At 37.3% G+C, this 25,030-nt stretch overlaps 1 protein-coding gene across 2 annotated transcripts in view; it reads right to left on the bottom strand.

Annotated features, from left to right (window-relative positions):
- The window catches only part of CPS1 (carbamoyl-phosphate synthase 1), a 361,797-nt gene that overhangs the window by 116,198 nt on the left and 220,569 nt on the right, over window positions 1-25,030 (bottom strand). The window contains exons 1-2 of one of the 2 annotated variants that reach the window (XM_058532923.1): window positions 18,963-19,031; window positions 6,420-6,566 (exon numbers count right to left, since the gene is read on the bottom strand). The exons of the other annotated variant lie outside the window; for it this stretch is intronic. Coding sequence (XP_058388906.1) covers window positions 6,420-6,545 — 126 coding nt within the window. The 5' untranslated portion in view covers window positions 6,546-6,566; window positions 18,963-19,031. Of the gene's footprint in view, window positions 1-6,419; window positions 6,567-18,962; window positions 19,032-25,030 lie in introns of those variants that run through there. 2 annotated transcript variants of the gene reach the window in all.

Here is a 25,030-nt window from a genome sequence, read left to right as displayed (position 1 = left end):
TCAGGTGTCCCACATATAAAGTGGAGGAAGATGGGCATGGATGTTAGCCCAGGGCCAGTCTTCCTCAGCAAAGAAGAGGAGGATTGGCAACAGGTGTTAGCTCAGGGCTAATCTTCCTCACCAAAAGAAAAAAAAAAGATCCATGTGGGATTTGAGGCCTAATTAAAATTCTAACCAGATTTGCTACATATATGTTTCACATTGTATACAAAAAAACAAACATCCATGTGTCGTCACATTTACTACATCACTTACCCATCTGTGAAATGGGAAGAACAGCATTGTTTCCTCCCCTAGGTGTGAGAAGTCACCAGTAAAATGTTCTGTGTGTAAAGCCTCAAGCCAATTTGCAATAAGTTCCATGAAAGATTTGAATATAAAACATTACAGCTATAATAATGCCCTTAAGCTAGTAGTGGAAATGAAAATGATTTACTCTGGGAATCTGACTGTATCGCTGTTAAATAATTTGTCTATGTAAATTATTTGCATATCAGAAAGATCAGAAGCCCCATGTGTTTATTTCCATTTTCACCAAGGCCTAAAGTGATATAACATATTTGATTTCTGTCTTAGCTGATGTTTCTTAACTATTAGTTCACACCAGTACTCATCTTCTTAGGAATAAAATAAATCTGAACCACGCTTTGGAAAGCAGGAAGCTTAAAGCCAGACTTTATTTCAGTTTATTATTGCATAGATAATATGGTAAAAAATCTTGAAGTGTTCTTTATTGGTAAATGAAATCTTATTTTTCATTCTTGGAGTCACATTATCAAAATATGGATACTTGAAATTCAGAATTACAGCACAATTTGCTATGTCTAGAATATTTAATGAGACTTCTCTGCAGTTACAATGCCCGACACTTCAGGGTTTCCAAGTACTGTAACAGCAGTAATCAATTAAGCCTTACGACACCCTAAGTTAATAGCCTTACAACATTCTAAGTTAATATTAAGTCATCTGCCTTTGGTTAAACATAAGCCAATGTTGGGGAAAAAAAATCACAAGGTTAATTTACTTGAATACTTCTATGTTCTGGAAATTTATAAACAAATGAGTCAAATTCATAAGTAATTTTTATTCCAGTTAAGTTTCTCATTATAAATAAAATATAGCATTTAGAAAAATTGCATTACAAAATACATTCATAAAGTGTAGATTTATTAACAAGTACTTAATGGGCATCTGCTATGTGGTAAATTGTTCCGAATCTGGGAGGGCTCTCCAATATTGTAAGCTAATTTTTAGTTTATAGCAATAAAGTAATATGGTCTTATATTTAGGTGTACATCATAGAAGAAACTTATTCAATAAAATACTTAGTGATATAGCAATCCTATTGATTCACTTGTAGAAACTTCACATTAGCCAATAATCTCCCCATGAAATTTAAAAGATGAATATATGGCATTTATTAAGTTGAATAAAACGAAAAAGAATAGAGGAACCTTGAAAATATTTTCATGATTTGAATTCATTTAGACCAGATGAAGAAAATCCAGCATAAGCTAGAGATTGCTAGGGCTGAGGAGTCCAACACCAAGTCTGACCCTGGCCCATGTAGCTTCCTTCATCCTCGGTCATTGTAAAGACCATAGATAATACCGGTCAGTCACATCAGGGACATTCAGTCTTGCACAGCAAATTCCTGAAGCTTTGAATTGAGCTCTGGTATGACCATCGCTTAGGAGATACTGAAACTCTACTACACCTCCAACCTTTGGTACAAGTGTGAAATATGGAGAAAGTCTCATGAAGATGTGAAAGCAGAGGAGTGTTCTCTATTTCCACAGCAGTAGGACCTAAATTGGCCTTTAAACCATCAGTAAGTCTGGCTAAGCAAGGTCAAATAGAAACTCAAGGTGCCATCAGCAGGAGAGAGTATCCTGAGACCAAGACACATGCCAGTTTTCTCTGCATTCCCCCAACCAGAAATCTTAGCTTCTGGCCCAGGGCTGGGGCTAGGGTGAAGTGAGTGAGGAGACTAGGGCGCAACGTCAAAGGATCCACCACGGCCCTGGTAGTGAGAGCCTCCTCCAATGTCGCACCTTGAGTGTCTCGCTCGCCCCACCCTAGTCTAGGCCCTGTTCAACTATAGCTTTTTTAAAGTTTTTATGGCAAGAAGCTCAAAAGATCAAGGCACCATTGATGACAAACAAATGAGTCTATACTTTAGAAAGGGGGATATAAAAAGTGGAGTACACAAACTAAAATGTTCAAAAGAGAGGCCACCTCCCAGTTAAAGAAATATTGTCCACCAATAACATGTAAAGATGCTGATCATCCAAACTAATCCTGCAACTGCTCATTTGGGATTGGAGCATAACTTATTATTTCAGAAATATGGATTATCATGGATGAAATGCAGCCCTAAATCATATCTCTATGTAGTAAAATTCTAATACAATAGTTATTCTTGAAATCGTGCAATAACCCTACCCAACCCCACCTCTAATTCATACCAAGAGGCTGCAATATATATAATAGTGAACTCTATTTCCTGTAAATGTCTTCAACGCTACTACAATATAAGTAAATGATTCTAATTGTAGGAAGTTTTGTAGTTGCCAATTTCTAATCAAATGACAACAGCTCCTCAAGATTGAGCTAAATAATTACTTTTATGTTAGAATCAGAATGTAGTATCTTACAAAATGGAAACTTTTCAGAGGGAATAATGATTTCTGGGGCTCCTTTATATCTGAAGTCCCAGAGAGAAGGACAGTAGGACTGTTGGGCCTGGCTTAATTGTCACACAAGTCACCATTTTTAAAAATGATTCATGTTAGAAACAGTACTTACTAAACCCTTTCATATTCACAGGGAACTTAACCTTTTCAACTTAATATCTTTGATTTCCAAATTCATTTGTAAGTGAAAATAAAACTATTTTATCTTTAGTGACTTTCCAAGACTTGTGAACCCAGAATTTTTAAATCTGTATGTTTCTTGAAGTCAGAGACTCTTGACTTACTATCCACTGATTATTCTCACTCTATTCATTACTCCCAGAGTAGGAGTTTCATGTTCATTTGTTAATTAATTAGTTAATTAATTAAATAGCATATTAGGATGTACATCCTGACTTTTGGAATTGAATTCACCATAGTGAAAAAAAGATTATTTGCTTCATAGTCCTTGAGTCTAACTCATTACAGTGATTTGTCACATAAGGATGTTTCAGTGAACGATGCACTGCATATACAACAGTGGTCTCATAAGATTAGTACCCCCCAGCCCAGGTGTGTAGTAGGCTATACCTTTTAGGTTTGTGTAAGTTCGCTCTATGATATTCACACAAGGACAAAATCGTCTGACAACGCATTTCTCAGAACATATGCTTGTCATTAAATGACGCATGACTGTATAAGAAATATCTTCATAGAGATAGGTTTAATATTAAGGCAAAGGTGAAAAAAATCATCATTATAAATATTTCAGAATTTTTATCAGACATCTTGTCATTGTTATAATTTGTAGTCCATGAAAAACATGAAGAAACTCTGATCTAACTCTCTACTAAGTCCTTCTACTAAAATGTATAGAACAGAATTTTTTTAAGTACTCAGTTTTTGCTTTTAAGGTATTTCATAGATTTTTAAGCATTGATCATGTGTGTTGATCACACAATCCTTTGCATAAGTTAAGAATCATTTCCGCACTACAGATAACAAAATTTAGGTTCGGGGAGAATGTGTGACCTGACCAAGTTCATGGCATAATAAATGCATAGGAGGGGTTGGAATCCAGATCTTTTTATTCTGTCCAGTGTGTTTTCCACCACACAGCTACAACTGGCTGAATGTAATAGTGAGCACTGAACATTTTTAATGCTAATACAAAAAGATTATGGTCTCTAAAACGTTCATATTTTATGGTGGTTGATCACGTATATCCTTGATATCAAATTCCTTTAAAATGTAGAGCACCTTGAAATTCTTTCCTCTTCCCTATGAGTGAAATACAGCTGTGTCTATTGGTAAAGTATGCTCTCTAAATATTAGCCACAAGCAAACACACAAGGAAGGGCCACATGAAAAGACAAGTGCGTCACCGCTGTCGTCAAACCCACTTTCTCCATCTGGTGCCAAGTGGAAAGGAAAAGTGACCCCCAAAGACACTGAAAAGACAACCAGTTTACAAGGCAGTGCTTATAGATCTGGTCACAGGGTATCTTCCACAATCCATTCACTGCCTATAACCAGCTATAATGCTACTAACCTTTAGTGACTGTTCTCACTGCCCTTCGCTAACCATTATGTAACTACATCCTAATCATGTAACTATCTTTAAAATATGATGCTCATCTAAAAAGAGTAAACTTGGATATATCTTCCTAAGAGAGTTGAGTCTTCTTCCTGAAGGCCAGAAGAAAAGTAGGTAGAAGACTGTTTCAAAATAAGTGAAGAATAACACAAGTCCCCTTGGACCGCTGTATAGAATTTTAATTCACTAGCGTGAAGTTCAAGATCTTCTATTTTTCATACCTAGCATTCCTCCAAAACTCTGGCCAGAAATGATTGAATGTGAGTAATGGCATTTATACCATGAAATGATGGCTTATTCTTCCTACAAATTTGTCATTCTTAGCTGAGAACTTTAGCAGACCCTTAAAACAGATCTGCCACAGGAGCTAGAAGAACCACTGTCACAGTAATCCACCCACATAATTAAACCATTTTGTTGTAGTTGCAGTTGTGGTTGCATAGAACACTCATTACGATCATGGAGAATTGGCTTCTAATCTCAGTCACATCTATGCCATTCTAAGTAGTCATCAATTTCTCTGTTTCTGGTTTCTGTTGGAGATACCACTATCCACATCTACCCACTTTTGTGAGAAAAAGAAGATATTCCAAGGGACACAACTTTGAAGTCTTAGAAGATACATTTAACTCTAGGTGCTATTGTTTTCATTACTATTTATTTTCTCTGAAGTGATCTATGAGTACCCTTGAGATGTACTAATGCTAAACTGAAATCAAATAATCACTCTCATAGTTTATATCTAGTCACTATATCTTTGATGATGTTTTAGCACATATCTTCTTTAAGGCTCTCTTTTTACAATTAAACTGAATCCAAGAAAATGGTTGTTCCTGGGTTTCTTAATTTAAAATGGTAGTTCCTTATGCTTTCTCTTGAGATCTTGAGCTATCTCTCTCTCTCTCTCTCTCCCTCTTTCTCCCTCTCACTCTCTCTCTTTCTCTCTTTCCCTTCCCTCACTCCTCACCTCCTGTCCCTTTCTGTGTCTCTCTCTCTTCCTTTCCTTTTATTCTTATTCCTCTTCCACTCCTGTCAGTGGAGTCCATGAAAATCCATGGGCATTTCTTAGCCCTGTAGATGTCACTCAAGGCTACAGTCATATTGAATCCTGACGTGAGCGACCTAAGCAGTAGAGCTGTGGAAGCTTTTGGAGGATTTTGTAGTCAACCCAATGAGCACACAAAGCACAAGCAGAGCACTCAAGACTATTAGAATCTATTTTCACATAAACAGACAGAGGTTGTTTGGGGGTTTTTTTCTAATTCACTTTTTACAAATCTAACTACTACAGAAGCAATATATTTAAAGCTATTGTGATTACTTAAACTTTATATTCACTAAAGATGATTCTCATTGGCAAAGTTCCCATGGAATAATTTCAGACTTCTCTGGTAATAAATGTCTTCATAAAGTTATAGGAAGGAACAGGAGTTCCTACTGGAATTTCATAATTCAATTGTGGAGGCAGGGCAAGAGCACATAATGCTCGCTTCCTGGACCTGCTCCTCAGTTATAGATACCCTCGGAGGGACAGAATCATTGGCTGCTGATTGCCTCAGTGTCTGAATCTGCTAAATAAAAATAATGAATTCGGCCTTCTAAAAGAAGGGCTAAGAGGAAAAGGGAAAAAGCAAAGGCAATGTCTACACGATGATCTGCAAATGTCAAAATTAGGCAGATCTTGTCCTTCCAAAAATTTTCCCCAAAAAGTGATATTTCAAAAGAGAAAACTTTTCAGTGAGTCGACACAGAACACAGGCTTAACATACCACCTCCTGTGATATGGCTCGTGCACAGAGAAGCTACTCCATGTTTGAACCCAGCTAGCGAGCAATAGTGTCTGGGCACAGACAAAGCCCTGAAAGTCTTTAAAACTATTTGCTTTCTAAACAGAAAACTTACATCTTACATGTTCACAGGAATTGTAACCCTTCTTTATGCTGGGTAAAAATTGCCATAATTTTACCCAAAGCAGATAAAAATGAGCATTTGCTAACTCAGTAGGTTCTAGAGTGAAGCAAATATTAATAAATTAGCAGTTCAGAACTATGTTCAAATCTGAATTTGCTTTGCAAGTGACACCTTTGCTTCGTGCTGAACTACATTGCATAGGATTTTATCAGAAACAACGAATACAGGAATGTTACCTTGACAGAAAGAAGCCTGACGCCGGGTCTTGAAAATCTCCATTGATGGTGTGCAGTCGCCTTGGTAAAGCCAAAACCGGTCTTCAGGGTCTTCACCACTTTGCAAGCTGTCAAAATCCTCGTCATATTGAAGATGTTGACTTGTGACTAAAATTAAATGAAATTATGTATATGTTATGAGAATCTTGTTATAAGACTTTTTATTTAATGTGAAAGAAAGCTGGGGAGAGGATGTGCAGTCGCAGGTTTAAGGCTGACTGCACAGTGATCTTTGGATTTCCATTCATTCTGTCATTAAATGTCTTCAGCCAGAGCTCCTCCCTCTGTCAGCCCCTCCTCCCAAGATAATGTCCAGAGATGTTCCATGGATGTGAAATACAAATTGCAACACATCAAACACAACCTTCTCTTGCTGAGATAATGCTGGTGTTGGAGAAAACCAGTCACCCATCAAAGGAATTGCTTATGCAGCTGAGTAGAGTAACATAGACACAGTTGACAACGTTAAGAATTCCACTTACCCTAAAGATAGCAACTTTCTAATAATGCCAAGGAGCAAAAGCTTTATTTGTATTACATGTGACGCCTAATTTGCCTCAAAAGAGATTGTGAATTCCCAAAGAAACCTGAAGACTTGCCGTTTTCTGCTTGGAAAAAGACAATGGAAGCCATACATAGTAAAAAGGACATCAGAATAAACTTTTCTCCACAAATATAGAGTAAACCTAACTATACTGTTTTTCGAGTTAATAAAGTACATTACATTCTTACTATTGCGTTGTTCTGGGTTTCAAATTTTAAATCAATCAGTAATATTAAATAAAACACAGCTGGAGCAATGTAGCCCATTGTACCCCTCTTAAGTGTTAAAATTGTAAGAAGTACATGAAACAATGACAAACATTGATTTTAATATAAGGACTATTCTTAAGTCAAGATTTTTTTTAGTTTTTAAAATGTTACATATAAAATTCTCAAAATTTGAGCATTCTTGTTTCAACCTGAGTTGAAATTGACTCACTTAACCCTTCAATCTCATGTTGAATCAGGCAGCCGATGGGTCTCATTGGCTGGTGGAAGGTAGACCCAAGCACTCAGCATTATCCTTTGATATCCTTGCAAAGGAGGCAAAGAATATAGACTCCCTCCTAGGGCTTCCCATAATGGAAAAGACGACATGGAATGTCATAGAGACTGTAAACTTCACTGACAAGGGATGAGTGCTAGAATAGGGCTGGGGAGTGAGGATGGGTGGCTTTTTTTTTTTAAAGAAGGAACAAATTTTAAGCTCAATCTTCTTCTGTGTTATTGAGTGTATTCATGTATAAACATTCTCTAAGGCCAAACTACTTCACGGTTCCTGGAGATAGAAAGCTGAACCAAACAGTCTCAATCTAGTGTATATAAGTAATTAACAAAATAAGTAATGTTATGGTAGGATGTCCAAGTGCAATGGAAAAATAGATAGATGATAGATATAGATAGATGAATAGATAGTTGATAGATGATTGATAGATAGATGATACATGGATGATGATGATAGATTATAGATAGATAGATAGATAATACATAGTTGATTGATAGATAGATAGATAGATAGATAGATAGATAGATAGATAGATGATAGATATAGATAGATGGATAGATAGATGATACATAGCTGATAGATAGATAGATAGATAGATAGATAGATAGATAGATGATAGATATAGATAGATGGATAGATGATACATGGATGATGATGATAGATGATAGATTATAGATAGATAGATAGATAGATAGATAGATAGATAGATAGATAGATGATACATAGTTGATGATAGATAGATAGATAGATAGATAGATAGATAGATAGATAGATAGATAGATGGATGATAGATATAGATGGATAGATAGATGATACATGGATGATGATGATAGATGATAGATTATAGATAATACATAGTTGATAGATGATAGATAGATAGATAGATAGATGGATAGATAGATGATAGACAGATGATTGATACATAGATGATAACAGATAGATGATAGATAGATAGGTAGGTAGGTAGGTAGGTAGATATAAGAAAATATCAACTCTGCTTGTGCTTGTCCAATAAAATTTAAGTATGGGATTATGTCAAACACAGTATCTTGAAAGATGCACAAGAGTATACCAAATAGATGGAGGAGGAGAAGGGATGGCATGAGAAACACACACAAACCCATGAAATCATATGGTATACTAAAGAAAAGAAAGTTGGAACGTTCTGATAAAGCCTAGATCCAGGGTGGGAAAGCGAACAGGAGCCGTATCATGGAAGACTTTGTGTGCCTCAAAATGGCTGGTGTTAATCCATAAATAGTGTCCATAGTAGTCATGGCAGTGCTTTGAACAAGAAATAAAGGTGAAATTTGTGTGAAAGAAAGATTATGAAAAATGAATTGGAGGAGGATAAAACTGGCAGAAGGAAAATTCCCAACTTAGAAAATGTAGGACTTAGAAACAGTACTTATTGTTTAGTCCAACACTAGGTAAGGCCTTGGTCTCACCCCACTGAAAAATTTTTAAGGTGAAAAATAAATTTAAATCAGTCATGGTCCCGCTACTCATGCAGTGAACATCGTAGTGTATTTCCTCCCTTCATTCCCTGAGTTTCGATTAAATACCACAGTTTGGGTACCGAGGAGTCCAGAGCTTGAGCAAAGAAAAGACATTAGTAAGTGACTTCATCACCATTTATAACAGTTGACCAAAAAGCATGATGAACTAAACATGGTTTTCCAGAGAGATGTCAACAATTCTAGGATACAATTCCATGACTCTAGAGTCTAAAGAAAAAATGTGGCCCTGAGACTTGTAATGGGCTTTCATTTTTGTCAGTAAAAGATCCTGGATGCAGGCCGTGGTCCATGTTTCTAGTCAGTATAATGAAATGGGAAGGAGCAGCAGATCGGGACATATTGGTTAAATATTCTGAATTAGAGACAGAAAATTCATCCATCATGATTCCACAGTCATCCTGGCGATTGGAAAGGCTAATAAGTAAAACAGTGAGTAGTTTCAGATTTGAGTGTTCGAGATAAACCGAAATCAATAACCAAACTGGAAAAAAAAATTATTATGTTGGTGAGGGATGTTACATTAGGACAGATCAAAGGGGTGAGGTGATGAGTTGATTGGTAGTGAACATTAAAGTCAGACATGAAAAATTTAGCAGAAATATTACACTTTTATGAAAAACATTTTTGAAAGCACTATAAAAGGAAGTGTTTTTGACTTTGGAATGATTTTTTCTCCAATCATCCTTACAGGGTCTTCCCCTCAAGTAAGTGTCTGCACACAGCTAAGCAGGGTGACAGGCGTGCACACACGTGCACACAGCGGGTTGGGGAGTCTGTGCATTTGAAATGTGCTTTGCCTGAGCCAAGTCATTCAGGATCCTCTAATCTTGTAAGTCATTCACTCAAAAAAGCAAAATATTTTGTATGAATTTAGCCCTTCTTTTCTATTGATACAAGTATCATAGTCATCACTAGGCTACTTTCCTCTGTACAATCCCAAGCAGACAATTAAAAATTATTAAAACTAAACAGTCCTCAATTTTGATGGAGTAAGTAACATTCTAGCACTTTTTTATCTAATGCTGAGAAGGTATTTTATTTCTTCCATAAATTGGAAGCACTTAATGTGATGAACTTGTCATTGGGATATCTGGTATTGAAAATAGTACTACAGGGCCGGCCCCGTGGCTTAGCAGTTGAGTGTGTGCGCTCTGCTGCTGGCGGCCCGGGTTCAGATCCCAGGCGCTCACCAACGCACCGCTTCTCCGGCCATGCTGAAGCCGCGTCCCACATACAGCAACTGGAAGGATGTGCAGCTATGACATGTGGCTGTCTACTGGGGCTTTGGGGGGAAAAATTAATTAATTAATTAATTTTTTAAAAAAATAGAAAATGGTACTACATAAAGTACTAAATGGCATTTATTTTCATTTGATTATTTAAAGAAATTTGGAAAATTCCAAAAAATAGATAATAGCTCACCTTCCAAATACAACCTCTGTTACTATTTTAGTGTATCTTCTTCTAGCATTTATTTCTATACATTCGTCATAATTTTAAAAACTATGATAAACTTTCGTTATGCATTTGTGAGGTAATATTATGTTAAAAGTATGTTCAATGTTGTTACATGTTCTTTTAAAATCTTAATTGAAATGACTGCCAAATATTCCACATTCATTGCTTCTATTGTCACTACAGTGCATGTCAATATTGCCATTTTTGATCAATATTGCCAAATTTCTTTCCAAAGAGAGTGTATCCATCTACACACCAATTACAATACATTAGTGTCCCTTTCAATACAACCTCACCAACATTAGACATTATCTTTTTTTTTTTTGAGGAAGATCGGCCCTGAGCTAACATCTGCCAATCCCCCTCTTTTTGCTGAGGAAGACTGGCCGTGGGCTAACATCCGTGCCAATCTTCTTCCACTTTATATGGGACGCTGCCACAGCATGGCTTGCCAAGTGGTGCGGCAGTGCACGCCTGGGATCCGAACCGGCGAACCCCGGGCCACAGTGGAGCGCGCACACTTAACCCCTTGTGCCACTGGGCCTGCCCTAGACATTATCTTTTATTTGCCTATTTGAGCACAGAAAATGGTATCATATTTTTATTTATTTTTTTTTTTTTCCTGAGGAAGACTGGCTCTTAGCTAACGTCCATTGCCAATCCTCCTCTTTTGGCTGAGGAAGATCAGCCCTGAGCTAACATCTGTGCCCATCCTCCTCTATTTTGTATGTGGGATGGCACCACAGCACGGCTTGCTGAGTGGTGTGTAGGTCCGCACCTGGGATCAGAACCTTCGAACCCTGGGCCCCCAAAGCAGAGCATGCGAACTTAACCACTACGTCACAGGGTCAGCCCCAGTATTTTGTTTTCACTTAAATTTTAGATTACTAGTGAGGTTGAACCCTTCCATATGCTTTTAATTAGTAGTATTTCTTCTTTTCTACATCTTTTTGTTCCCGCTACTCAATTCGTATTAAAAATCAAGAAAACTTCTGAAAAAGAAACAAAGCAGCCTGTATTTGTACTAATTTTGAGTGTCTTCTTCATTTGGATGATTCCTTGACATAAGGGGAAGCTTGCAACCAACTTGGAAAAATGAGACCAGCTCATTCTGGAGAATAAAGGCCTCAGGTTTTAGAATAAAGAGAAAATAATGGTGTTAGTAATTCCTTCTTGAAGTGCATAGAAACTGCTAACTGCCTTTTTGAATTGTGTCTTGGTTGGTAATGAATCAGAGACAACTCTAAGAAAGTGATGCGTCTATCAAAAAGTCTTTACTCTAGCAAGCACGCAAGAGGTGCTGCTGGAAAAATGCTTGAATGAATGAATGGATTCCTGTGTATTGAGTTCCTGCCTGATCAACGATGCTTATTTAAGCAGAAACAGAATTATGCCAGATGAACTTAAGAGGAAAGAAAGACGTTTAGAAATAGGAAAAGAGAACTGTCAATTAAGAATTCTACGAAAGGCTATTTTGAAGAAATAAATTTAAAGCAAGAAGCAAGGTCTGGAGAGCAAATAAATTCAGCGTAAAAGAAGATGAAGCAACCTCCAAAAGAAGAAAGTTCTGTTTTGTATGTAAGCAGGGTTGCGTGAAAATAGAATATAAAAGGTAGAAGTGATTATTATGGTCCAATTCTGATTTTTATTAGCCTAATATAACAAGGAGCAGTGTCACAAGTGAGGATATGGACAAAAAAGGCGACTCTTTGAATGGAACGTGGTGTGGATCTGCACCCACATAAAGACATGTACTTTCCCCTCTCATGGAAACAGGGATGAACGGGTAGAAGGATTCCCCAAATAAAGTGTGATCAGGGAGAAGAGTTATCAATCACGACAATAGACAGATATTAGGTTGTTAGATGATGGAGTTTTAATAGCCAGAGGTCCTGGGAAGTCCAATCAAGTAAGACACATTCATGAAGGTCCAATTGGCACTTGGAGGGCTAGAAAGTGAGGAACCAATCTTTACGAATGCGCTTATCAGTCTCACATGTGATAACATAAAGGTTGGAGGGACACACGGCAAGGTGAGAAATGAAGCTGGAGAGGAGACCTAGTAAAAATGGTTTCACGCATTAAAATCCAAGGCACACGTGATTTATGTTCTAGGATAATAAGAGGCCATCTTTATAAGACCCCATTTGAAAAGACCTTAAAGAGAACAGGTTAGTGGGTACAAGCAGCAAGGATTTATAAAGAATAAATCTTGTCGTACTGATTTCTGCCTTAAAAAATAAGAGACATTATTACTGGACTAAGTGGAAATGTTAGGTGCAATCTACCTCAACTCAAGAGCACTGAGTATATCTCCTAGACCATCATTAGCTGGAAAATGTAGAAATGTAAGAGGGCAGAGTGAATTAACTGGTGAGTAAACCAAGCTTGTTATGTATCTGTGGGATGAGAAGAACAGTGCGGACAATGCCTTAGAAGGCTGACTCAGCGAATTCAAGCCAAGCCAAACGCAAACAGAGTAAAGTACAGGCAAAGTGCGTCAAGTGTAAGTCAGTCCAAAAAGGGGGAAGAAAAACAAGCTTCAAATACGAGTTGTGGAGAAGCGATTATATGGAAATAGGCCAAAAGGCGCATGTCGCGGCAAGAAAGTGCAGAAGCTGTCTAAAGTCGGTCTCAGTGAGCCACAGTCGTTAAAGCCATACCTAGAAAGCAGAATTTAGAGTGGAATTCACTAGAAGGAACTCAAAGGTCACCAGAAAGTTAAATATAGAATAAATTAGAATACTAAAACCAGACTTTCGACCATGAGATAACTGTTAAATTTAAAATCTTGTCATGTAAGATTCCTAATCAAAATCTTTCAACATTCCTACAAGTCCAATAACAAAAAAAAGAGGTAATTCTTGGGTAATAAATAAGAAAGATCCTACAATAGAAGTTAAAATATTAGAATTTACAACCATAATATATTAACATATATTAGAGCTATAGATAATAGATAGATAGATAGATAGATAGAAAGATAGATAGACAGACAGACAGATAGATATACACCACTTGCTATTCTGCCAGTAAGCGCAAATAGGTATTTAAATAAATCAATTTTAATGGCTCCTATAGTGATAAATATGATCCCTTCCTAAAGTTGAGGTATTTGCCGTTTGGTGATCACCTACATAGCGCCAGCCGCTGAGCGAGGCATTTGGTATATCTTATTTGCTGATCTTAAGAGCAATCTCTGAACTGAACATAGCTAATACTATTCCTGTTTCACAGATAAAGATGGTAAGTGAGTCCCAGAGAGTTAAGTCGCTTGCCCAAAATCTCACAGCTAAGTTACAAAGCCAAGATGAGAACTCAACTCTTAACCAGCGTCCATCCTCTTTCCAGCATGTCAATCATATCTGGGAAAAACAGAGGTAACAACATGAAATAACTTAGAAGGAGTAGGCTGGTTAAGATCCAATTTCATAGGAAGAATATGTGATTGTAGAGGTAGCAATGCTCAGAAATATTGTGATATTACTGGACATGAGTAAGATGTAACTTCTATAAAAATCAAATAATGAGAGAGAAGAAATAATCTATAACTTCTCTGCTTTAATATTGTTTAAAATTAAAATAATATAAAAAATAAAGATGGTACTATAGAAATAAAATCACAAATTTTTTCCAGTAGTCTACTTAGTAGAACTAATTGGCCTGGGACCCACACTTCTTGCTAACTACCTGATTTGGCTGGACTTATCTAAAATAGCAAGGCATATTTTATATTTTTCTATCTTACATCCTGTTGCTTGAAGTAACTTATTCCAGAATCTGCATAATTTAATGCCATTGAATTTTCATGATTGCTGATAAGTAAAGTCTAGAGTTGCTAAAAGAATAACCAATTCAAGAAGTATTTATTGAGTACTTTCTATATATCAGACACTGTATATCAGGAAACAGGATTGTTTTCTACTAAAAGATGCTGTGTACGAGATTGCAAAACTTTTTAAATGTATTGCCTACATTCTCATTAGACAAACAGAGAATATAAAAAATTATGTAGATAGTTTCATAGAACTGAAGGGAATCTTTAAAATCATCTTTTCCGATTCCTTTGTTTAATAGATATAAGAAACTGATATCTAAATAAGCCAAATTCATCTCATTATTTTTGAGTTATTTAGTACTAGATCTAAAGCTTTTAGTAGAAATGACTGTATAAGCATAAGTTCTGAATAATTAATACATTTCAAATAGAAATAATTTTGTAAACGACGGAACAATTGGTGAAAGAAACTAACAATTACATAAATCAAACTCTACACTTGATGTTGGCCTAAGCATCTTCTTAAAATTTGGCCTAAACATACCTACAACATAAATTTCATAAAATAAAAAGACCAAATCATTAAGCAATTGTCATTCTAAAGAGTAAAATGTTTCAAAAAAATTTAACCCATCATCAGCCTTTTTTGCACAATGATTATCATTGCAGCAAAACATTCTAATGCAACAAAAATCTTCTAAGGTACTGAACGGAATGAACGGCTGTGAAGGGCTTATTTTCTTAACTTTGGTAAGAGTAAACACAAACGATTTTGCAAGGCTCGAATGAACAACCCTGGCCATGAGGAGGGGTTACCTGTGATAATCCAGGCAGTGTGCTAGGAAAGTACTGGACCCTCTTTAAATTAAACATATTTGAGGGTAACAAAAAAAGCAAGTTGTGCAATGAGTCTTGAAGTCACAGGCTTCATGAAGTAAGGGGCAGCAGGTTACATGGGAATGACGCAGAAGACTTTTCTTTTTTTTTTAACTAAAAAACAGGTCACTCAGGCACATTCCTACTCCACCCCTTTTTATAGTACATTTGTTATATTAAATCTGATTTCTTCCACGGCCTCCTCTTTTCAGGGGAAGTTGGTCCGGGAAGATGTATTTGCCCTCCTAACAATCAGACCACTACTCCCATAATCAGTAAAGGTCCATCTTCCTAAAATATTATTGCAAAGTCTCGTGAATGGACCAGACAGCTATTTCTTCCTCCAGATTTGGAGATTTCTGAGTTGTCATTGAAAAGCAAGGTGCCTTTCTTATTTTATCAAAGTTAAAATTTTTTGGAGAAAACTAATACTCTAAAGGGAAAAAAAGAAAAACAAGAAGGAGATGGAGAAGACGAGGAAGAAAAGGAGGAAAAGAAGCCAACATCCTCATCCATGAATTCTACAAACTGCTAACAAGCAAAAGTGCCTACTTGGATTTCAACTCCTGATGCTTCCTGGGGTGTTGAAGAATTAAATGTTTTATTCTGGTATTGTTTATTTCAAGTCATTTACTTTTAACCTATACTTGACCTTGTCAAGATCATCCTCAGCTGATAGGAAGAGGAAAATGTGTAACGTTTTTGCTAATTGAACTTGGATAAGGGAATTGATTATTCCAAGAGAACATTGTTGAAAACTTTGTGGGCTGAACAAGCAAAGGATTGAGCGTTAGAAAGTTGAGAACTGTGTCAAGATTTCAAAAGTTTGTTTTTAAAAGTTAATTGACTGGGATTAGAAGTTGAGGTCAAGCAATAATAATAAAAATCCTACAAAAAGAACGATTAGACATATTGTAAAAAGTAAGACAAATGAAAAAAATGAAGTTGCATAATGGAAGAAGTCTTAGTACAATGTTCATTATTTTGGATAGTACACCATATATAATTTGGAAAAAAAGTGTCGTCAGGATAGAATAATATTTGTACTAAAAATGGTGACTCTATTCCTCAAATTTTTAAAGACCGTGACTCAAAAAGTCACTTGTCCATAAATGTATATTTTTCTCCCATTAATTATCAGGATTAGTTAGTACTTGATTCATTAATCAATATTTCCCTATTTTAACAAAATATAGATAGATACAGGGTTTTGAGGGACATAGGTTGGTGGTAAAATATTGCTACTCACAACACAAGCCAAAGATTCTCTCAAAAATATATCTAGTTCTCCAAATTCACAAATAGACAGAATTGCACATCCTCTAGATAAACTGATTGTGTGATAAACCTTTAAATTAAAAAAAGGTCTTTTATTAGGACACAATTTTTTCCTTATTTTTCTATTCATTTAAGTTTCAAAGATTTAAAACCTAATGAAAGCTACTGAAACCTTCAGTTAAAGGTCTTTCAGGAGTGTAGTTTAATTTCCCCATTCACATGCAAATCAGAGCACCTATGAGCCAATGAGCATTCTGCAACCACTATGTGAAAAGAATTGCTATCCACTAGACTACATAGTGCTCATGTTACTTCTGTCTTTAACATACGGGGTAAGAAAAATAAATTTCCTTATTGTGAAGGTATCCCAATACTTATCTTGATAAAACTTAAAAGCAAACTGAAACATTACAGTAAACTGAGAAAACAGAATACAAATTTGAGAATAAACTTTTTTAATAACCCAAAACTAAAGTCCTGAATTGTCTGCATTTTCACAAATTGTCTTCGCAGTGAACTCTCAGCTTAAAGGCCAGAATCAATTTCGACGAAAATCAGTCTTTTAAAGAGGAAGTGCTTTTTTAAAATAATGTTTACATTTAAACAAAAGTTGTTTATCATATTAACTGACAAAAAATCGGCAAATATGGATATTGAAGGCCATCATTTTCTTTCAGCTGTTATTTTCAGGCGTTGGAGTTCTAGGTAGACACAATGATGTGGGGCAGGGATGGTAACAGGCCAAGATGGCTCATTAACACTGAAGGTAGGACATACAGCTATTTCACAATGATGCTATAAGGAATCAAGGCATAGTCCCACCCAAATCTAAAAGAAAATAATAATAACACTGAAGGCCAAGCCTAACTCCTGGCAGAGACTAGAGCCATTCAATAGCAGGGTCCAGTTCTACCGTTATGTTCTTTTGCCACCCTTCCGTTAACGGCCGCTGGCTAGAATCCAAAGTGTCTTAACAATCCCCATCTCTGCCTGCTTTTTTCTCTTCTCTTCCTCATCCTGCCACACAAATTTCACCAGAGAAAATTCAGAAGGGGTACAAGGAACAAGAAAAGAGAAGAGTCACAGGAGGAAGGTGGGATTATAGAACAATACATTGAAAAGACGTAGATGAATTTCACAATGGCTTGACACATTGCCGACAGCGTCAAAGACCACACAACTTCTGCCTACTGAAGTTTCGTCTTCATAAAATGGAGCTGATAAAGAAAGCGATGAGGAATAATTAATGAAACAGATTGTGAATCATTTAGCCAACATAAATGATGCAATATTTTACCTGATGAAGAAATTTGAGGCTGAACATTGGTTAGATTGATTTTCTCAATTTGTATATCCTGTCAATCCTTCAAAGCCATGTGAAATCGTACTTTCATTGTGAAATTTATTTCTTCTCATTTGTACCATACAGTTAAGACGCTATTTACAGACTCTTACATCATCCACTGATATTTTTCTGATTAAAATCATTAAATAGCTCCACACTGCTTATTGACTACAGTACAAAGCTAGAAATACAATATATGCACTTTTCCACAGCTTTAGGCTCTGTATGCCTCATTCATGTTATGCAATCCTAAATTAGTTATTCAAAACTAAATTAGTTTCTTCATTGTCTCTGTTTTCTATCAACAAATTGGAAATAGTAGTGACTGTGACTTCTCATGGGCCATAAGTGATCAATAATTCTCTAATTCCTTCTTTCAACATTTATTGAAGACCTTTTATGTGCCAAGATGGTGCTGAATCCTAGAATAGAATTAAGATTCAAACACAAACTTGACCACTAAAAGCTCCCTCTTGAAAAGCCTTTCAGGTTTATTTTTAAAAAGAGACATGACCTGTATTTTCTACTCTCAAAATTGAACAATAAAGAATAACAAAAAGAACTGAAGACCTAAGAAACATGAGACCCAAGCAGAACAGGCCAAATCAATATTCCTTTCCAGGAGCTCTTCCAAGACGAAATGTGATCACCTGTTAATGCACTTCACAAAGTAAACAGCCCTCATGTCATCTTTCATAGTCCAAAGGAGCTGACCTACACCCTAGGAGCTGCTTCAGACCCAACAACTTCTCAAGAGAACAAAAAGAATCACACTTTTTCGCCATCCAACTTTGGCAAATGGGTCTAGTGACCAACACTGAACAAATTAGCTAGAGTAGAATTGTAAATATCCCCTGCATATGTGACTACAAAGACAAGGGATGAACCATGAAATCTCAATTAATTTCTTTAAAACAACCAAATGCTTTCTGAAAACACATGAAAGATAGAGAAATTCATGACAAAATGCATTTAGATTAATGAATTTAGATTAATATCAAATGCTATAAGCACATAAGGTATAATATAAAACACAGTAAGCTTTAAAATAAATAAAACCCCTAACACCCATGAAATTATAAATCTATGGCTACCATCACACCCAAAATCACAGAGAGAAAAGTAAAGGCTCATGCCAAACTAATATTAGTTACAAGGGTTTAAAACTCAAGAATAGTACAATTTCACAAGAACTCCTCACCAGAATCGAATAAATTATTCAGCTCACGACTGTTCCTTCTTTTCCAAATCTTGAGTAGGAGAAGCTAAGAAAAGATGAGCCACATCAAAATCAGAGGAAACAATCTTTTGACTGTTAAAGCTTATGCACAGGGAGGCTGGAAACAGGATTGCCATGTCCAGACCCAAGTTAGCAAGGTCCTTTTTTAAGGAGATTAATCTTTTTCTTCAGGCTTGAAAAGCCTGTGCTGTGTCTAGGAAAATAACTACTCCACTACCTTGATACTTGACGCCGTGTTCCTTCCAGACCTAAGATAAAACACTTTTTCTTATCTCCTCTGAGGAAAAGACACAGCTCCAAAGTCCAGGTGACAGGTTACGTTCTAATACCAATAGAATTAGAGCCCTTGCCTGATCATGTGACTCAGAATTAGTATGGGGGCAAAAAAAAAATGTGCCAGAACTTTAACTCAACAAAATATTCTCCAAATTAACATATTTCCTCAGTAAATACGTGTCCTAAATATCTTAATAAATTTCAAGATGAAATATGACAACCATTCTTTTACACACTTAATGGATGACACTTCAAAACGGCACACCACGCTTTGAATTAAAAAGCAAAAATATGCTCCAGATTTTATCTGCAATTATATTTCAAGCTTGAAGTAATATTTTACTTCAAGGAATATCTATACACTCAAACTAGAGTGAGGAAAATTCTAATTAAAGCTGGTTGAAAATAATTTATGGCTTTAAAAATATTTTAAATAATATTTACATACACGAATGCTATAGAGAGATTTAAGTAAAATGTTACACAAATGTTTCCGTAGAAGGACTCAAAGATCCTGGTTCCTATTAATCTTCCTTTGATATATTTAAGTCTTAGCAATCAGCTGAATTAGGATTTTTAATATTAAACGTATAAACCACTCTTCAAATGAGGATGAACAACATAGCTGTGCGTTTATTCTCGAAACCCCAGAACAGAGCTTTGACATAAATTCATTCTATCGCAGTGGCTGAGTTATTCAACCTTCGTCTGCCTCATTTTCTCTTAAGAAATTGAGAAAGATTAATGATCACGAAAAAAGAGTTCTTGGCCTAAACTTGTATCTCACGTAACTTGCTACGTGCAGAGGAGGAATATTTACAGTAACACATTTCAGAAGGAAGTTTCTAGTTACACAAACCTACTGATGTGAATTTATTCCCAATATATTTTCTTTAATTACTAAGTATGCAACATGCTTAACTAGCCAAGAAGTAGAGGCAAATTCTATCCTTGGCTCTGTCGTAAATTCGTTCTATACTTAGCCAAGTCAATTAACCTTTCTATATCCCCGTTTCTCTAAAAACTGGACAAGTAAATGCCACATAAATGGTAGGGATGTGTAAGAGTTAATGAGACAATATCTATCAAACACCATGATCTCAGAAGACAGCACGAAAGGACACCAATTTGATTAAACATCAAGTGGCCCTGTATTGACAGCCTTAGTAGAATTGCTAAGGGATAACTCGAAAAAAGGGAGTGTTTCCTGATTCCCCCGATTTTGTAGGTCTGATTTGGTCATCATTCATCCATTCATTTATTTATTCATTCAACAAGTTGAGCATCTTCTGCTACATACCAGATAGTCCATCAGCCAATGGTGAAATGAACTGACATGCTTCCCACCCTCAGGGTACCGTGTAGGAGATGTTACGACTATGAACGAATTGGGCCTTTCAGTGTGTTAGGACAGCTTAGTCATCAATCACATGATATATGATTACAAATTATATTACAATATATAATTACAACTCTGCAGGGAAAAAGCAGGGTATTTAGCTAGAAAATAAGAGTAGGGGACAAAATTTAGATTGGATGGTTAGGGGCAGTCTCTCTGAGGAAGTGATATTTAAGCTGAGTTGTAAATGATATGTATTAATAAAATGAGTGACACGAGAGGAAAAGCCAGGGAGACACCATTCGTGAAAGCTTTGAGTTGGGAATTGATGAACCTTCCAGGAATTGGTTGATGGGACAAGAGGATGGCGAACAAGGGAAGACTGTCACCAGGAGATAGTTGACTGATAGTCAGACTCCAGATCCTACAGGGGTTGGTAGGACATGTTAGGATATAGATTTGTCATTTATAGACAAAAGGAAGCCATCGAAGGATTTTAACATGATGTCAGTCTGCTCGGGGTGCTAAAATAAATACTACAGACTAGGTGGCTTAAACAAGAAACATTTATTTCTCACAGTTCTGGAGGCTGGGAATTCCAAGATCAGGGTGCTCGCATGCTCAGGTTCTGTGAGATCCCTCTTCCTGGTTTCCGCACATTGCAGAGAGAGAGAGAGAGAGGAAGCAAGCTCTCTCTCTCACATTAGTGTCTCTTTTTATAAGGACACTAACCCCATCGTGAGGGCTCCATCCTCATGACCTAATTACCTCCCAAGGGCCCCATCTCCAAATACCATCACACTGAGGATTAGCGTTTTAATACATGAATTGGGGAGAGGGGCATAAACATTCAGTCTACAGCACATAACAAGTGAAATTATTTTATTTATGTTATAATAAGATCAGACTGACTGCTGTAGATTGCATGCGAGGTGAGTCCATGTAGGAAGCTAACCGCGGTAGACCTGTCAGGGTGCCCTGCCCAGGTCCCCTTGACGGGGCCAGCATACCCATCCTCTAGCCGCTGTGAGTGTTGGCTGCTGATCAGCCACATCTGACACCTTTTCCAGAGAATCGCCCTGGTTGACCAGTGTCGCCTTGCTCCATGCCAGGGTCATGAAAGGCCAAACTCCTTTCCCTCAGAAGCGGGCAACTCCACGTGATTTGTGCTGCAGACCCCTCCCCTGTGGGTCAGGCCAAGGCTAGAAGTTACTTGAGACCACATATTTAATGTTATTTAAGTGGTGGAGGGAGAAGTCAGATGGAAGTGGATAAAGAGTGAAAGGGACGTAAAGTGGAGACAACCTCGGAAGAAAAGCAGGTGCAAATAATAGAAGCTGGATGAGAATGTGAAGCAAGGAAGGGTTTTATTTGCTGTGTTTTTTAAAAAAGGAGGATGACGAGGGCATACTTGCAGTTGATGAGACTCCTCTTTCTGAAACGGGGGCGGGGGGGGGGGGATTAGCATGAAAGAAGGAGCGTAACCGAAAAGTGAAGACTTTGAGAAAGAGAGTCGGGATGGAACGTAGAGAGCGTGGAGAGAACTGGTTTACGATAGGCGAGGGACACCACTGTAACAGCAGGGCGATAGGAGTAGATGCATGAAATAGCCCCTCTCTAGCTGAAGGTTTATTGGTTTGGTAGTGTGAAGATGAGAGCGTGGCCACTTGATGGTTCCTACTTGATAATGAAGTAGGAGGTATGGTTTTCAACTGAGGATGGGAAGGTTTAAGATAGTTCCTGTGAAGAGTAAGATCATGCTCTCATTAGAGAACCACAGCAGGAGATACCGTAGTATTGGATTCCCACTTGAGGTTTGTGATTATGAATTTATAGTGACCCCAGGAATCTCCATGTATGTGGTTTTCTCCAGCCATGTTCAAATACATAGGTGCAGGCCTAGAGATGGAGACTTGTTCACCAAAGGTTTGAGTTTTGCCAGTTCAGTTAGAGAGAAATAGGGGCATGGAAGTTCAGGGTATCTCCAAAGAAATTATTATAACAGTAGACCCTAGACTCTAAGCTAGGCAAGAAAGGATGTTCAGAAAACTGTTAACCATGGGAATACTTGAGTACAGAAAGTCAAAGAATAAGAAAAGGGGTACACAGGAAGAGGGATTTTTGAAATTTGGAGATGATGCAATTTCTAGTAAAGAGAAGTCTAAATGCGGCCACAGGAGTTGGCAGCTGAATTTGAAGTTGAGTCGTAGGAGTGGGACGGTTTACTAAAATTGAGTTTCATCATACCATTTGGTTCATGCAACTCTGGTGCTCTGTGGTCAACTCACATCTGCCAAATAACATGAATTCTCTTTACAAAAATAATTAATCATCATTACATTACAAAACCATCTGGATAAGTAAACTGTACTAAACGAAACACGAATATTTTCCCTTTTTCCCTTTGGGGAGGTCTACAACTTCACATCTCAAAAATAATTAGTTTAAGTAAAGTTCTAAGAACTTTTTGTTGTTTTTTAGGGGTTAATAGTACTAATGTGGCCTTGGACTTCTCTAAGTCAGCACAACTGATCAATCAGCATTTCACTGATTGCTTAACTCCTCCTCCTCTACATAGGAGGGGGAAAGAGTCCTTGCAAAATGTGTTTGTTCTGTTTGTTATTCTGGACAAAGCCGATAACGAGTTGCAGCTGCTGTACAGCATGTACTGCTAGCCTGAGGCCATTGCTTTAACTTATAGAGAGAAGGGGAGCAGCCAGGATGGGCCTCAGGCTGAAGCCGGTGCTGTAAATAGGACAGCCCTCTCCAGCGACAGTATGTGCGTTTCATTATCCAACAATTTGTTCTGAGAGGACAGTTTGATCAGCTATGCAAGACGCTCAGAAAGAGATTTTTAAATATCATGACTCAGCTGAAAGAGTTCTGTTTTCTGACCTCAGGAATTCGCTTTTGTCAGTCTCAATAAAGAAGCTTGTAATAGTAGGTGATGCAACTCTGAAGGCGTGTGTCTCTCTGGACACGGTGCCCCCCTGACGATTAGAGTCTCCGGGCTACGCCTCGGGTCTCACACTTCCTAGTGCTAAAGCTGCTGGCAGATCCAGCCCTTCATTTAGCTGGGTTTTGTTCTTCTCTGCCTGTGGAGCTAATGATCGTGAGTCCAAAAGATGTGAGGTCAACTATTTGCCCTTGACCTGTAAATAGATGTTTAAACTGAGCTAAAGCAATAGCATCATTTGTCCATGATTTGTGATATCATTTTCTATTTTATCATGGATTATTAAGTAGGACTTGAGCAAAACAATAGTAGTTGATATTATAAGGATTAACCCAAAATAGAGACCGATTTCTGGGACGGAGGGATAAAATAGTAGGGTTCTTATGCTTTACTAGAAAAGGTTCCAAAATTGGGCACTTAGTATCTGTGTGACTTGGAGCGAGTTGCTTTAACTCTTGGGATCTTCATATATAAAATGGGAATAGGAATACCTGCTCTGCAGGATTGTTAGGAGAATTTCAGCAGGATAAGTTATGTAAAATGTTGGCGCTGGTGAGTTAAGGATACTCTCTGTCACTCATAGTTGAGTGTAATTGGCCTAGTCACTTCGTAGCACAATTTGTCACTGTACAGTAAAACATATAAAATATGCATATTCTATGGCAATTACATTTTCTCAATATGTAACCTAGAGAAATACTAAAACATGCACAGAATGATATAGACAGATGGATAATCATTGCAGCAGAAATGAACCAGAGGGAATAATATTTAAATATATTAATGTTCTTTTCTCTTTCGAAATTCTTTTTACTGACTTTCACCACATACACACCCCATTTGCTTTGGGGGTAGATTAGAATTATTATAGCAGGAATACAAAGAGGAAAAAAGTTAATATTTATCTTGTAGCATTCCAATGGTGTTTTGCAGTAAGACAATAGTCCTAAAAAATAAGATGTATTTTGAAATCCTTGAATTCCTATTAATTTATCAGACCTAGCCTAGAGGACTCAGATTACATAGCATTCTTTCATATTACGAAGAGGCCAACCCTTCCTATTATAATTACTGGACATTGAGGCAGGAGGTAGAAGACAGAAGGAGGAAATGGCGTAGGGGAAGCAGACAACCCAAAGCCCACCACTTCCAGGCTGAGGGATGGTGGAAAGAAGAATGGAAACTCAGTGGGAACAAGGTCAGATTAGGATCCCTTTTTCCCACCCCCGCCCCTGGCCCTTCATCCAGGTCCACTCTTCAAGGAAGTAAAGTCATCACGGAGCAGAAATGACAGCAGCAGGCCAGCAGACGCCTGAACTTGAGACAGAGCTCATGGCACTCCATGAATGGAAACTGGGGACACAGAACAACCCAAGTCCTCGCTGTGGCAACACAGAGGCTCTGATAGGACCGGAGGAGTTAAGAGGCCTGGTGTTAAGATCAAAACAGCACAGTGCA

Source organism: Diceros bicornis, chromosome 37 (assembly GCF_020826845.1).
Source record: "Diceros bicornis minor isolate mBicDic1 chromosome 37, mDicBic1.mat.cur, whole genome shotgun sequence".
NCBI classification, from domain to species: domain Eukaryota; kingdom Metazoa; phylum Chordata; class Mammalia; order Perissodactyla; family Rhinocerotidae; genus Diceros; species Diceros bicornis.
The sequence above is the reverse complement of the archived record's forward strand: the minus strand, read 5'-3'. Positions and strand labels throughout refer to the sequence as shown.